Raw genomic sequence first — 13478 nt, forward strand, 5'->3', positions numbered from 1 at the left:
ACTCGAAGGGGGTGGATTTGGTAGGGGCCGCATGTCAATTGGAGAGCCAACGAGGACGCTGGGCCCTAAGGGGTGTTAATTGGAGAGACAACGAGGACGCTGAGCCCTAAGGGATGGATTGTGATATCCCACATTAGTTGGAGAGAAGCACGAAACACCTTTATAAGGATACAGAAAACTTAACTTTTCCTAGCAGACGTATGTTAAAGCCTTGAAAGAAAGCCCGCAAGGAAAAACCCAGAGAAAATAATATATGCTAGCGGTGAACTTGGATCGCTACAAAGAATATTATGATACCAAATACCAATAATTGGGTTTATAATTCAAAGAAAAAGATTGAGGCAGAAAGGGAGAAAGGCTTTTTTGGTCAAATTAGCTAAAGAAAATTGTAAAATTCCTACAAAAGCATAGAGAAATAAATAAATGAAGGGTAAGAAAAAGAACTATATATGATACAATAGGGGAATGGAGGGTGGGGGCGATGGATTTCCATGCCTGATCGATCCCCGATCTTGCACTCTTTTCGAGGGGCGGAGACGGAGACGGAGACGGAGACGGAGACAAACTCGGAAATCAATGAAATGAAATGGAAACTCTATACAACAAAGATACAATCACCTCACCTCACCTCTACATGAAGTAACTCAAAGACGTCTTCTTCCTCGACCCGCCTTCTCCATACAGGTCGTTCCATTGGAGGAGCTCGTTCATGTTTGTAGACTCCGACGACACGCTCGCACACACCTGGGAATAAACACGGTCACTACGGTCATGCATCGAAGAAGACTACAATATTTCATTAAAGACCCCCTTGTGTCTCAACTGTTGAACCTTAACTAGATGATGATGGACCAAATCTAACCTAACCTAACCTAACCTAACCTCATAAGAAACATGTAAGGTGGGCTCGGCTCGGCTCGAACCCACGAGGCGTTGAAGCGAGCCTACCACACCCAGTAATAATGGGAGAAAGCAAACCAACCTGCTCATGTGCAAATCTGAAGTCCTCCATTTTTAAAGGGCGAACGTCGGTACTGCTATATAGCGCCGGTACGGGTTTGTCCTCGGTCAAAGCAGTGATTCTCTCCTGTAATTTATGAAGACAACCCATTAATATCCTCAAACATAGCATATGTCCTACGGTTTCAGCGGCCTAACCCATCGAAAACGGTAAAAACTCAAGATCCTACAGCAATTTGAGGCAACACACGGTTTCTTAAACGAGGTGCCGACTCCATATTTACTTCTTCAAATGACCCTTTTTCCCTCTATGATAAGGAGCCATTACAAAGTCGTTACCCTACGAAATTCCTGCTTCACTGGCGATACACGGTTTTCTTAAACTAGAACGAAAATACTCGAAACTAAAAGAAGATGCTCGAACGCAACTGTTAACGACGAAACAATTGCGAAAAGTACCGAGATACACGTTTTAGGAAAACGGAGTAATCGCTAACCTTCTTTTCCTTGTCCAAAATTTCTCTAATGGGACAGTGAGCCGCTGTTACACAAAGATTCTGCAACCAAATAATGAGAGAAATATAAACACGGTAGGATCGACGAGGCGGTGGAAACTCGAAAAAAACATAAAACACAAAAGAAAACCTTCAAATCGCTTCCAGAATATCCATCAGTCATATTAGCAATGGCCTCTAAATCGACATCAGCAGCCAACTCTTCCTTGGCGAGTATGACTCGCAAAATCTTTTCTCTATTCGAGGCAACCGGCAAGTTAACCATCAATCTACACAGAACAATCACATATTCAAGATCAGAAAGATCGACGACACGAGTATAGCAGGTAGCATTACACAAATGCGATACCACCTCCGAGGAAGCCTCCTAATCACAGCCTCATCGAGATCAAACGGCCTATTGGTTGCAGCAAGAACGAGTACACGTTCTTTATCCTTTGTTCGCAACCCATCCCAATTAACCATAAATTCATTTTTCATTTTGCGCATAGCCTCATGTTCGCCTGGATTTTCGCGTCGTCCTAACATGCTATCAACCTGCAGTAGCAGCAATATTCGTGTTCTAGGAGAATTGTAACTATAACCGAATGTTAACAACGATAGCGATAAGGAAACTCCTATGAAGTAACCAACCTCGTCAACAAACACAACGCTCGGAGCGATTTTACTTGCTAGAGAAAACACCGCCTTAACGTATTTTTCACCCTCACCAAACCACTGTAAAAAACACAAAGATAGTACACAATATTAGAGATTATTCCTTTTACCTTTAAAAAAAGCCAAATTTTTACCTTAGAAGTAATGCTTGACATGGAAATGTTGATAAAGTTTGCACCAGCCTCAGTTGCAACAGCTTTAGCAAGCATTGTTTTTCCAGTACCAGGTGGACCAAAAAGTAAAATTCCCTTGCACGGCTGTCGAAGAGTAAAAACCGCTCGTAAACAAGTAGTACAATGAAGCAAAGAAACAAAGATATCTTTCAACTGGATTCCGAGCAACGTCTTCGATGATCAAAACTACTATGCTATGCTAACTAGTTAGTAATAAACCCTGATTTACTGATAAATTGGCTCGATGGTTGGAAAAAACGTGCACCTTCGTTAACTGCCCTTTGCAAAACAACTCCGGCCTCTGTAGCGGGAGCATCACCAATTCCTTCAACGTGTCCTTCACGTTTTCTAAAGCACCAATGTCTTCGAACGTAACACCAATGTCACCAGGTGGAATAACATCCGCGAGAAGTTTCTTTTCAAATTCGTTCTCCGTAACCACATCCTAAAATTGTCGAACCACACTCCAATTTAGATTTAAGAACTCGTACCCGAAGGACAAGGAAAGCGATATTTATTGTTCGTCAGAAGACCCATCGTTCTACGAGATTACCTTGAGCGATTTCTTCAAGCTCTTGTTCTCACTTTGAAGACCATGTAAAATGTTCAATCCGTACTCGATGCTGCAGTATTAAACACACGAAACCACTATGAACACGATAAAACGATGTATAGCTTCCTTACTGTAGGTGAGGCCAAGAAAAAAGTAGACAACCTTTCTGTAGAAATGATGAGTCTAGCATCCTTAACCAACACTTCAGAACAATGCATGAAATGATGACTCAAAGCCCAGCCGACAACTTTCTCAACGGCTAGTAAGAGAAATACAAGATTCAAGATCAGTTTTTAACTTTTAAGTAGAACCCAGTAACCATTAAAAAAAACATTACAAAAATTTTCGAAGAATACGAACTTTCGAGTGTTAGTGCTTGATCTTTAATGCAGAGAGTGTCAAGGTTCGGGCAATCCAAACCAATTCGACTGAGAACCTGAAACAACAGTATAATGAAAAGGAAAACGTTATTTTTGTAATTACTCGCTTGGGTTAATTCTTTCGGATTCGAGTCCCCATGGTTAAGATGTCGATTTGTTAACTTGCAATGTTCACGGTTTCTCGTTGAATATTTAAATAATAATAATAAAACAAGGGCGATACAATACGTTAAAAGCACTCACCAAGCGGATGCTGACTATATTTGCCTGTGTTTTCAGAGTTTCGGTATCACGTTCCAATTGTTTCTTCCACTCCGAAAGTAAGGCCTCATCCTAACAACATTCAAGAAAAAGTCGTGCTGAGTTTGATAGACAGAAGCAGTGAGACAACAGAATCAGCTATAAGATCTCGATACCTGAGGAAGTAATACGGTCACTTTGTTAGGGAAGAGTCGACTAAGTTGCTTTGTCGCTTTTGGAGTTTCTTTGTTCCTATCGTGCAATCTGCCAAAATTATCCTGAATACAGAAACGTGATATATACTATTGAATTCGTAGGAGGAAAAGAAATACCACAGGACGTTCAACGAAAAAAAGGACGGTCAAGTTAATACTAAACAAACATATAGAAGAGAAGACTTAGCATACCGGGAACGCAAGATCGAGCAAAGCTGTTTGGTTGCTTCCGAACTTGGTAAATAGCAGACCACCAGGATGGGACTGAAAATGTACGGACGAGTCGAAAATGGAATTAGAACGTCCCAAACATACTCTTAAAAGAATAAAGGGGGGAGGGGGCAGGAAAACGGCTCTGCTCACCTTTTCTTTTCGACTATCCATATGGGTGTGGGAGCCAATGACAACAACATTTCCTAGCAAATTTTCAAGCCTGCCCTTAAGAATAGAGTAAGCATCCGAGTGTCCCACCATTGCCTTTTCTATGTCTTTGACGAACAATATTAGCGGGCTGTTTTTACTCTCGTTTGAGACAACCTGCATGTCGAATACCGTAGTGAGTACCAATAGAAAAGGAAACATAGATACATGGCGCAGTTTAGGGTAGGAAGTACCTCAAAAACTTCATCAATAGCAAGCTTATCGGTATCGTCGCCTCCAGGACCATCCAAGCGAAGTAGATGATTAGCTGTAATGTCAATTTAGAACAATTATAACACGAGCAGAGTTCTAGGAAAAATAAAAATAAAATATTAGAAACGGAACCCAAAACGGGAAAAACAAGTAGAGAAGAATAACCAGAACAAAAGAAGCCATGATCTTCTTCACAAAGGCCACCGAGATCGTTACCATCTGGAATCGATTTGTCAAATCTCACCCCTATTTTTGAGGATCCATTCTCTTCAAAAGCAAGGACAACTTTCCCCCGACAACCATAAGACGGACCCCTGCTCGAAAGGGAAATGAGAAATAGTTACAAATAGATTTTGAACGGCAAAAAGTCTTTACGTAAAACATTATACATGTAAGAGATAAGAAGAAACAGCATAACTGATGGACAAAGAGCAGACGATTTTTATCGCACATTTTCTACGTATGAACAAATAATGGTGGACAAGAAAATGAACCCGAAAACCGAAGCTACAACAAAACAATTATCCAGAAGTTTCAGATCATCAGACACCAAATACAGTGCCAGCGGGCGGAGGAATATTACCTGAGAGGACAACTTTGAAGAGGAGGTGAAAGCGCAGAAGATAACGTACCCACAAATTTAACTTTGTCGCCTACAAATTCATAAGAGGTTAATAAGATTATGCACGACAGGTGGGAGACTGGGGATGGACCAGTTGCCACACCAACCACGACTCTCAATAGTGTCTAAAAATCAGATACCTGTCTTAAAAGCGGTGGTCTTCGATGAAGCCGTGGATGCTTCCTGTTTTGGCAAAGCCTGCGAGCTTAAGGTAGATCCACCTGCAATATCAGCCTCGACACTGGAAGTTGGTTTCTTGTTCTGCGAAGCAGCAGCAGCTGCGGCAGCCGCTGCCTGCACAGCTCTTTTTGCAAAAACAGATGCCCTTTCAGGCCTCAAGCTATCTTTTACAATATCAGCATCCTTGGATGTTTGTCCCTGTATACATAACAACCTTTATTGACTTGATCTTATGGAGGCACGTTCGCAAGGGTCAAAAACAAACGGCAAGCCTGGGATTTGCATGTCGAAGTATTTAAAGCTTGAGAATCAAAAATATTATTTCCCTAATTCACAAGATTACACAAAATTTAATCCCGCCTCTTTCACACCGGAAGAGACTTTACGAGTTGACCAAATTCATAAAAGAACAGATGAATGAACTTTCAAGAAAGTTAATAGTAAAGGTAAAGCGTCATACTCCAGGCAAAAGAAGAGAATCCACAATTAGTAATCTAGCTCCGAAATGCCGTGCAAGTGCCTTCGTCAAAGTTTCCTGGTATATTTCCGAACCTGTAGTAATAAACAATCCATGTCAAGTGAACAAATCAGATGTAAAGAAAATATAACCGTAGTTAACGGGAGAAAAGGGGTCAGTGCCAACCTGCAGGTCCAGACAACAGTATACGTGGGCTCAGAATAGGAAGGTCCGACGCATGCTTCACAAATTTATTACACTTCATGTGAATGAACATGGACGCGATCAGAACATTTTTTGTAGTATCACTGAAAAAGGAGGCAGAGTCAAAAAAGATTTAAAACACATCCCAGTTAGTCGATACATCAACACGAAATTTAATAGAGTTCTGGATCGTTTAATTTTTTAATACGCTACATGTACTTACTCAAAAGCATTTCCATAAATCACAATAGTTACAAGAGACTCCAAAATGTTAATAGCGAGAAGCAAACTACGATCAACATATACCACGAACAATTGCTAGGTGCATAATGGACAAAATAAACATAGACAATATGAGAATCATACCTTAAATAATATGGGAAATTCTCAAAAGAAACATGAATATTGTCAGGTTTAAGAATGCCTTGTTGTAATCTTTCTTTGAATGCTTGACGTCGAGTTGACGTCGGCATAGCAGGAGGGGGGTTAAAATCCTTAAAAAGACTCCCTATATCCCTTTGTTCATCAAGGATCTTTGAAATGCTGCCACTTAAATTGAAGTCGGGAGATGCCGAACTAGCTAAAATTTGTAAAAGTGGCCGTAATTCATGAGTTGCTCCAGGGACCTCCCCCATTTCTGCATCGATACAAGCATCGAGTCCAAGCCTATCAATACTGGGGCTTTCAGCTGCAGAATTAGGAGTTGGGTCGATATTTTTGTCCATAGATGCATCGCCATTTAGATCACTATTATTAGTACTGACATCTTTCATATTAATGTCTGGATTCTGATCATCTGACACTCCACAACCAGTGGGTAACTCCACATCTTCATTGGATTTAGCAGGTGGGGAAAGCAGAGACAAATCTTTCTGAATATTCGAAAACGATGCTAATATGGATGCCCCAGTTACAGCCGAGGCGTCCCCAGACCTTCCTTCAAAATGAATCCCCTTAACAGGAGCACTATGAGCTTCTAAAATGTTTACAGAAGGCAGACCAGAAACAGTAAAATCATCACTAGTGAGCTGCTGATATATCTGATGGTTAACAAATTAAGTAAATCATCATAGATACACATTGTTGCATGCAAGAAAGGTAAACCAATGTTAAATTGCAACATTCCGAAAGGATACGTAAGCGTGTTTTCCAGAGGAAGTGAAGACAACCTCATCGCCTCCATTTAATATTACACTCGAGTTTTTTTGAAAAATCTTGCCATTAACAATGACAGCGCCTTTGCCTCCCGTGATTTCCAGCAAAGCAGAAGAGTTCCCACGCTGTCATAATACAAGTGACAGAAAGAGAAGTATTAAAAAAAACGTACAATGAAAGCATAAACTCCGATTTTGAGTAGCAATATCTCCAGGGAAAAAGAACTAATTACTAACCTTGATGTGCCTCAGCTTACACAATGTTGTACTGACAGATGGATCTTTAAGCCATAAATTACACTGACGACTTTGACCGACAGTGAACAGAGTACCACAAATAACCAAGTGTGGATTCTGCAGAAGCATAATAAATCCAGAAAGTCAGGTGACAGTAATTAATATCAACGTTTGAAGTTACTAAACAGAAAAACGCAACGTAACTAGACCGGAGATGCAGGTTATGATGGAGAGCTAAGCCAAAAGAAGCTAAAAACCAGAAGCCTCAACTTTATGGTTAGACTTGAGAGCAAAATGATAATTTACATTAGTGACCATCCTCACCAAAAAAAAAAAAAGGTCAAAATTACAAATTCTTCATTCATCAATCAGCTCCCTCTGTACAATCATTACCAATCTAAAACCTCACCATTTCTGTTAGTAAAAAAAGCATTCACAAGAGGGGTCTAAGCTCTTTCGTACCCATCCAAGGGCGTGCTAGTCATATAGCTCCATAAAGCTAGTGAAAAAGGAACTAGTTCGAGTTTTGGCGTGGAAGGTGTTGAAAATAAGTTTTTCAGATTGTACGTTTCATTAGGAATGAGTTGTTATATTTTTTAAAAAAGAAAAAATCTTTTAAATAAGGGATGGATTATCCATGATGTTCACCGATGACCTTCCCAATTTACGAAGAGGGGGCATGACTCTAGGAAGAAAAGACATTAGACAGATTTCAAAAGAAAGCCACGACGAAGTTTTTCCATAGTAGGGTTTTTGTAGGTGGGTACATTAAGGTCATGTCCAATAAATCCTTTACCTCTCTCCCTAGGAAAAGTGAGATGCCAACGGAAGATATTGAGAATCTTTGTCTAGAAATTCTGTGCGTATGTGCAATGCATAAATAAGTGGTTTTGTGATTTGTTCTCTTTCTTGCATAACGGGCACCAATTTGGAAATAGAGCCATGCAGGGTGTCACAACCTAACTATGAAGATAGTAGGTTGTGACCCTCACGTAGCGGCGACCCTCAAGTGGTGCCCATCCGGTCACACGAGGGCCTAGATGAGTGTCATGATGTGATTGAGGAGGACGGTGCATCATCTAACACACCACACAGAGTGGGCATTGAAGACAAGTTGAGACATAAGCAAGATAGAGACATCGAATAGACAAGAGGGGCAAAGATAGGCTTGTTGAAGGGTCGTCGGGTAGGGTCCCGAGCCTTAACCTCAAAAGTCGAGGTTTCAGAAGGAATTCGAGCATGCGGTTCTGGAGTTAAGTCCGTCCATATGAAATATGAATGCTCGCCAAGTTTGGAGTCAATCAGACACCGGACGGACGCTATACAACACCATATGACCGTTCGTCAAAAATCATGTCTATGCCTAAAAGATTGAAAATGGCTCAAAATGTACTATAGGGGATACCATGGTATCAGCTCTCCACTACCCTTGGGCCCTGTGGCCTAAGCGAGCTACCCTGTGGCATATACATGTGTCATAGTGTGAGCGAGCGTGCCGAGACGAATGTCTCGGGCGACTTCCTTTGAAATGGGTTTTTTCAAGGACAGTACCGGGCAGCACGCGTGTGCCGGTATTGCACCCCAGCCCGCGTGTTTGAGATTGCTGCATACACCCGCTATCCGGCATCCATAAATGACATGACACGGGCATGGGAAGGCCAATGCCTTGATAGAACCCAGATGGATGGATGTTGGGGAAGTCCCGATGAGATGAGCGACACGCAGGCCCATTCTTGATGGCATGACCGAGCGAGTTGTGATGGTCGATGACACCCTGAGACTCGGGATGGCGTCAAGACATATGGGGCATGTCATTGGAGATCGAGATGACAAGATGAGACACCATGGTGCATTGAGAGACCTTGACCTCGAGCAGAGGCAAGGTCGAGTCGAATGACTTGGCCTAGGGTAGAGGCAAGTTGGTTGTGTCGTAGACGATTGAACATGTACGCGCAGGCGGCATGTGTGGTCGGACAAGCTTGGATTCCACACAAGCGATGTTCGAGTGGCGAGAACAAACCTCGCCTAAGGTCCAACAAAGCCACAAAGCCGAGGCAAAAAATATATATGGGGCTAAATTCCCCTTAAGGTTGGTCATGAGCGTGTCAAGATCGACACCACGCGGTCAAAAAAGCAAGACCGTGACACAAGGCATTCTCTTTGAAGACTTTCACTTGTGCTAATAGCTTTATGCGCTATTTCCCAAAAGAAAAACTTCACCTCTTTAGGGTGATTTCCTCTCCATATTGTCTTTGCTAGCATGAGATTATTGCTTCTACTTTTTTCCCTATGTCCATCGTCAAAAACTTCGTAGAGAAGGCCCCATCAACGCTGGGAAGCCATGTTAATGAGCAAGCTAACCGACAATACAATTGGGGCAAGATTGAGGCTTAATTCAGCCCATTATGTAGCTTTTATTATCCTTTAGGTTCCTACCACAAGCTTCAGGTCCAAGAAATTGTTGACATTATTTCATGTTTCTTTGATTGCGACTCTTTTATTACGAGAGTGTACAAAAGTGGATATCACAAGCTAGCGTGGTGTTCCCAATCCAAGGGGCAGTCCAGAATGATGTGATTCCTCAATCACCCACCCTATGGCAAATTTGGTTGGTGATGAGGTTTTGGAATTCTTTTATGTACTTCCATGGCACCTTTACAGAAGACGGAGGGGGTCGGTTTGTACATGACGTAGAAGTATATTTAGCCTTTACAAGTTTTCTCCACAAGGTGTTTTCTTTGTAATGATATCTCCATATCCATTTTGCGAGGAGAGTTTTGTTTCTCGTTTATCGAAAATAGGCCAAGCCTTCCCTTGTTTCTCGTTTATCGAAAATAGGCCAAGCCCTCCCTTGTCTGTTGGGAGGTTTAAGACATTCCATCGAACAAGGCGTGGGTCATTTTTCTACAAATAGTTTCTTAATAATTTTTCTATATCTAGAGCCACTTTTTGTGGTATTTTCAATAGAAACATGTAGCAAGTGGAGAGGTTGAACAATGTGGATTGTATTAGGGCGAGCCTTCTGCCTTTGGAAGTATAACATATGACCATATTGACAACCTTCTTCCTATTTTTTCAATAATAGTCTTCCAAAAGAAAAATGATTCATGGTTACCCTATAAGGGTTATCCTAGGTACATATTTGTCCATTCACCCTTTTTACAACTGTATCTATAGACAAAGTCTTCGATCATCCTTTTGCTAATTGATGCCAATAATCTCTGTCGTTTAGAGATTGACATTTTGTCCAGAGAATCTTTCGAAGAATTTTACTATCTCGATCTGATTTTTATGAAAGATACAACTAGCAAATTAGACAAGCGGATCATGTCATCTGCAAACTGAAGGTGGTTGATTCATTACCATTTTACCAACCTAAAAGCCCTTTATCTTTCCTTCGTAATCGGCCTTTGTGAGTAGGAAACCGAGGCAATCCCTTACCATTATGAAAAAAAGGGATAGTGGATCCCCTTGTCAAAGATCCCATGTGGCATAAATCTTTCCTCTCGGTATTCAGAATTTTACCCACCCCACCATTTTGAGCCAAAGCCTTTTGCTACAAGAACGTTTTCTAGGGAAGTCCAATCGACTTTATCAAAGGCCTTTTTTCCAATTAACGTTTGATGACTAAACCTCTATAAGAGAGGGAAAGAGAATTCAAGTAGGAGGGAAGAGAAACTTCTCATCTTTTTACACGGGAATGCAACAAGACCAGTAGTAACAGTTAAAACAAACTCGAGTAGAGCTTGTTCAAAATCCTTTTAACAAAATTTTTTTGAAGCAAGTATATGAGGACTCTATGCTTGGTCAATCCCTTTAACTCCAATAACACTTTGCTTCAGTGTAAACTCAGTGTAAGGTGAAAGATCTTTGTAACGTGGAAAAGACGGACAAATATGTTCAAAAACGAGTTTCCCATATTGAACAAAGATGTTCAATTCCCGTCTTCATAATTTCTTTCCATGAATTGAAGTGTCCTTTGAAAGGTTGGACTTAAGAAATCAATGTTGATGGGGCATTTTGTGCTTCTCAATTTTTAATTACGATCCTATCGAGGGTATCGAGCGTCCTTTTCCTCCTAAGTGAACCACCAACTCAATGTAGTGAGGAAAACATGATTCTTTTTCGGCTAGTTGCCTCTTGCCTTAGTCCTCATGAGCCAAAATACGGTGAGGTTCCTAGTAATCAAAAGAAATTAGAAGTAGACGGGCATTTGAAACCCCACTTTATCCACATCGTTCGACAGCCTTTAAGTTCAAGATCACATCTAGATTAGCCCGACCAATGTTTTCATAGGCTTTCTCGATGCCCATTTTCAAGATAACTTTCATCAACTCCTTTAGCGGCCGGAAGAAGAGTATCTGAAATTCATCTCCCTTTGTTCTTTCTCCAACAAAAGTCGATTTTAGAGCTTTATGGAGAGATGAAAAATCATGCTAGATAAGAACGATTGCATATAAAAACATGATACCGACCGAGCATTCAGCCCTCCGTTCCATACAAGTATTACACATTCTTATCACATGGGTAATCAAATTCATCCCTGCTCTGTTCTTTTAAACAAACCAAAACTAATAGTTCATATGAAAATCTCGATCAACCTCGACAAACCAAAAAAATAAAGGACAATAAATTAAGAACAAACAATTCTTGAGTAGGATTGTACCTGTGAGCACTGCGAAAGAAGTTTTCCCCACGCAGGCTTCGAATTCGACTTCGCCAACCTCATCGTTCGCTTCTTCGAGCGATTGAGCATGGTAGCCACAACCACCTTCGATTTCTCCGCATCGGCTGCAACATCACCTACATCCCACACGACACACGAATCGAAGAATCTAATCAAAACCCAATTCAAACCCAACAATCCCAAGGTCCAAGCAATCAAACTGCATGCATATAACACCAATTGCGAAGGTTTACCTAAAGGTTGCGGCGCAATAATAGCCTCGCCTTCTGCCTGAAGGTCATGGGAATTCTCGGGAACAGCCTCATCGCCTGCGTTGTTGACCTTCAAAGAATCAGTATCGAATGGATCAGCTGGTTGTATAACTGGGTCAACCGATTCAACCCCAGATTCCCCAACTGGGATCAACGGCTCGACAGGCGGCGCGCTCTGAACGTCCTCCGTAGACGACGATGCCTCAATAACCTATCATTAATTCAACCAAAGATCAAAAACCCACAAAAACCAAACCCCACACCTAAATCCCACCCAAAAACCCATCAATCGAGAAAGAACCACGAATCACTGACATGCAAAACCCAAAAACCGCGAGAAATCAGACGAAAGTACCTTAGATCTTTTGGAATTGGGGGCGCCGGAAGGAGGAGGCGAGCCATGAGATGAAGAAAGAGAGCGTTTGGAGAAAGAACTACGCCTGGTTTCAACCATGGTAACAAAACGCAACACCACAGAGCAGACACGAACAATTAAATGGGTCTATAAATTGATCCCTCTTCCTTTCCTTCCTTTTTCTTCCTCTTGGATTGAAAAATCAAGTTCTGGGTATGGATGAAAAGAAGGAAAAAAAGGGAAAATTGCAAGAGAAAAGGCGCCCGAAGACCAAATAGAGAGGACCGGGCAGAGGGGAAGAGGAAGAGAAATTGATGCGAAGAGATCAGTTAAGTAAGCGTCTCGATTTTTACAAATTTTTTTAATTCTATCTTCTAATTTATTAAACAAAGAATTGGAAGGATGAATGTATGTGGAGAGGATCGCTTGGTTGTCTTCCAAATTAAATTATAATGGTGGCTCAAATTAGTTGGTCTATATAATTTAAATTGAGAAAAAGATTACCATAAAATCATTTTTATTTATTTTTATTTATTGTTTTTAGTTAAATAATTAAGTCTTAATTAGTAAGGTTCAAATTATAAATATTAAATTTATACGCTCGTACCAAATAAGCAATAGTTATAAATTTTAGTCAACATAAATATTTATTTTAATTATTTTACAAACGTCTTTTTTACCTCTAAAAAATAAATAATCGTCGATTGAATTTAAGTTGAAGTTTCTTATCATATTAGTTTGATATCAAAAAATAAATTAATAAATCAGATAATTGAGATAAATAATACGGAAAGAAATCAACATTCAAATTTTAATATCTAATTTTTTTTCAAGAAAAAAATAAGTAATATTTTGGAGTATTCGTTTAAGATGAATAAATAATAATACAAATAATTTTTTTTTTTTTTTTTTTTTTTTAAGTTTATAACATTGCTCTTCATGTAATCCACTTGTTAATTTTTTATCTTTTATTTTTTAATATTTAATATTATAGTGGAAATAAAT

At 40.3% G+C, this 13478-nt stretch overlaps 1 protein-coding gene across 1 annotated transcript; it reads right to left on the reverse strand.

The window, feature by feature from the left end:
* Nucleotides 1-349: 349 nt before the first annotated feature.
* Nucleotides 350-12813, reverse strand: LOC111778446 (uncharacterized). The gene is made up of 27 exons (XM_023658282.2): nt 12474-12813; nt 12101-12329; nt 11847-11983; nt 7181-7297; nt 6926-7069; nt 6156-6829; nt 5772-5893; nt 5589-5680; nt 5089-5326; nt 4910-4979; nt 4492-4640; nt 4308-4381; nt 4057-4230; nt 3886-3957; nt 3655-3756; nt 3482-3571; nt 3219-3294; nt 3021-3117; nt 2859-2928; nt 2571-2750; nt 2267-2389; nt 2109-2192; nt 1828-2012; nt 1606-1744; nt 1458-1517; nt 983-1087; nt 350-744 (listed from the first exon to the last, which is right to left on the reverse strand). The coding sequence occupies exons 1-27, from the start codon at nt 12570-12572 to the stop codon at nt 631-633; spliced, it is 3816 nt and encodes a 1271-aa protein (XP_023514050.2). The 5' UTR covers nt 12573-12813; the 3' UTR covers nt 350-630.
* Between the last annotated feature and the right edge of the window lie 665 nt (nt 12814-13478).

The sequence above is a fragment of the Cucurbita pepo genome, chromosome 17 (genome assembly GCF_057944985.1).
Source record: "Cucurbita pepo subsp. pepo isolate OVF chromosome 17, ASM5794498v1, whole genome shotgun sequence".
NCBI classification, from domain to species: Eukaryota; Viridiplantae; Streptophyta; class Magnoliopsida; order Cucurbitales; family Cucurbitaceae; genus Cucurbita; species Cucurbita pepo.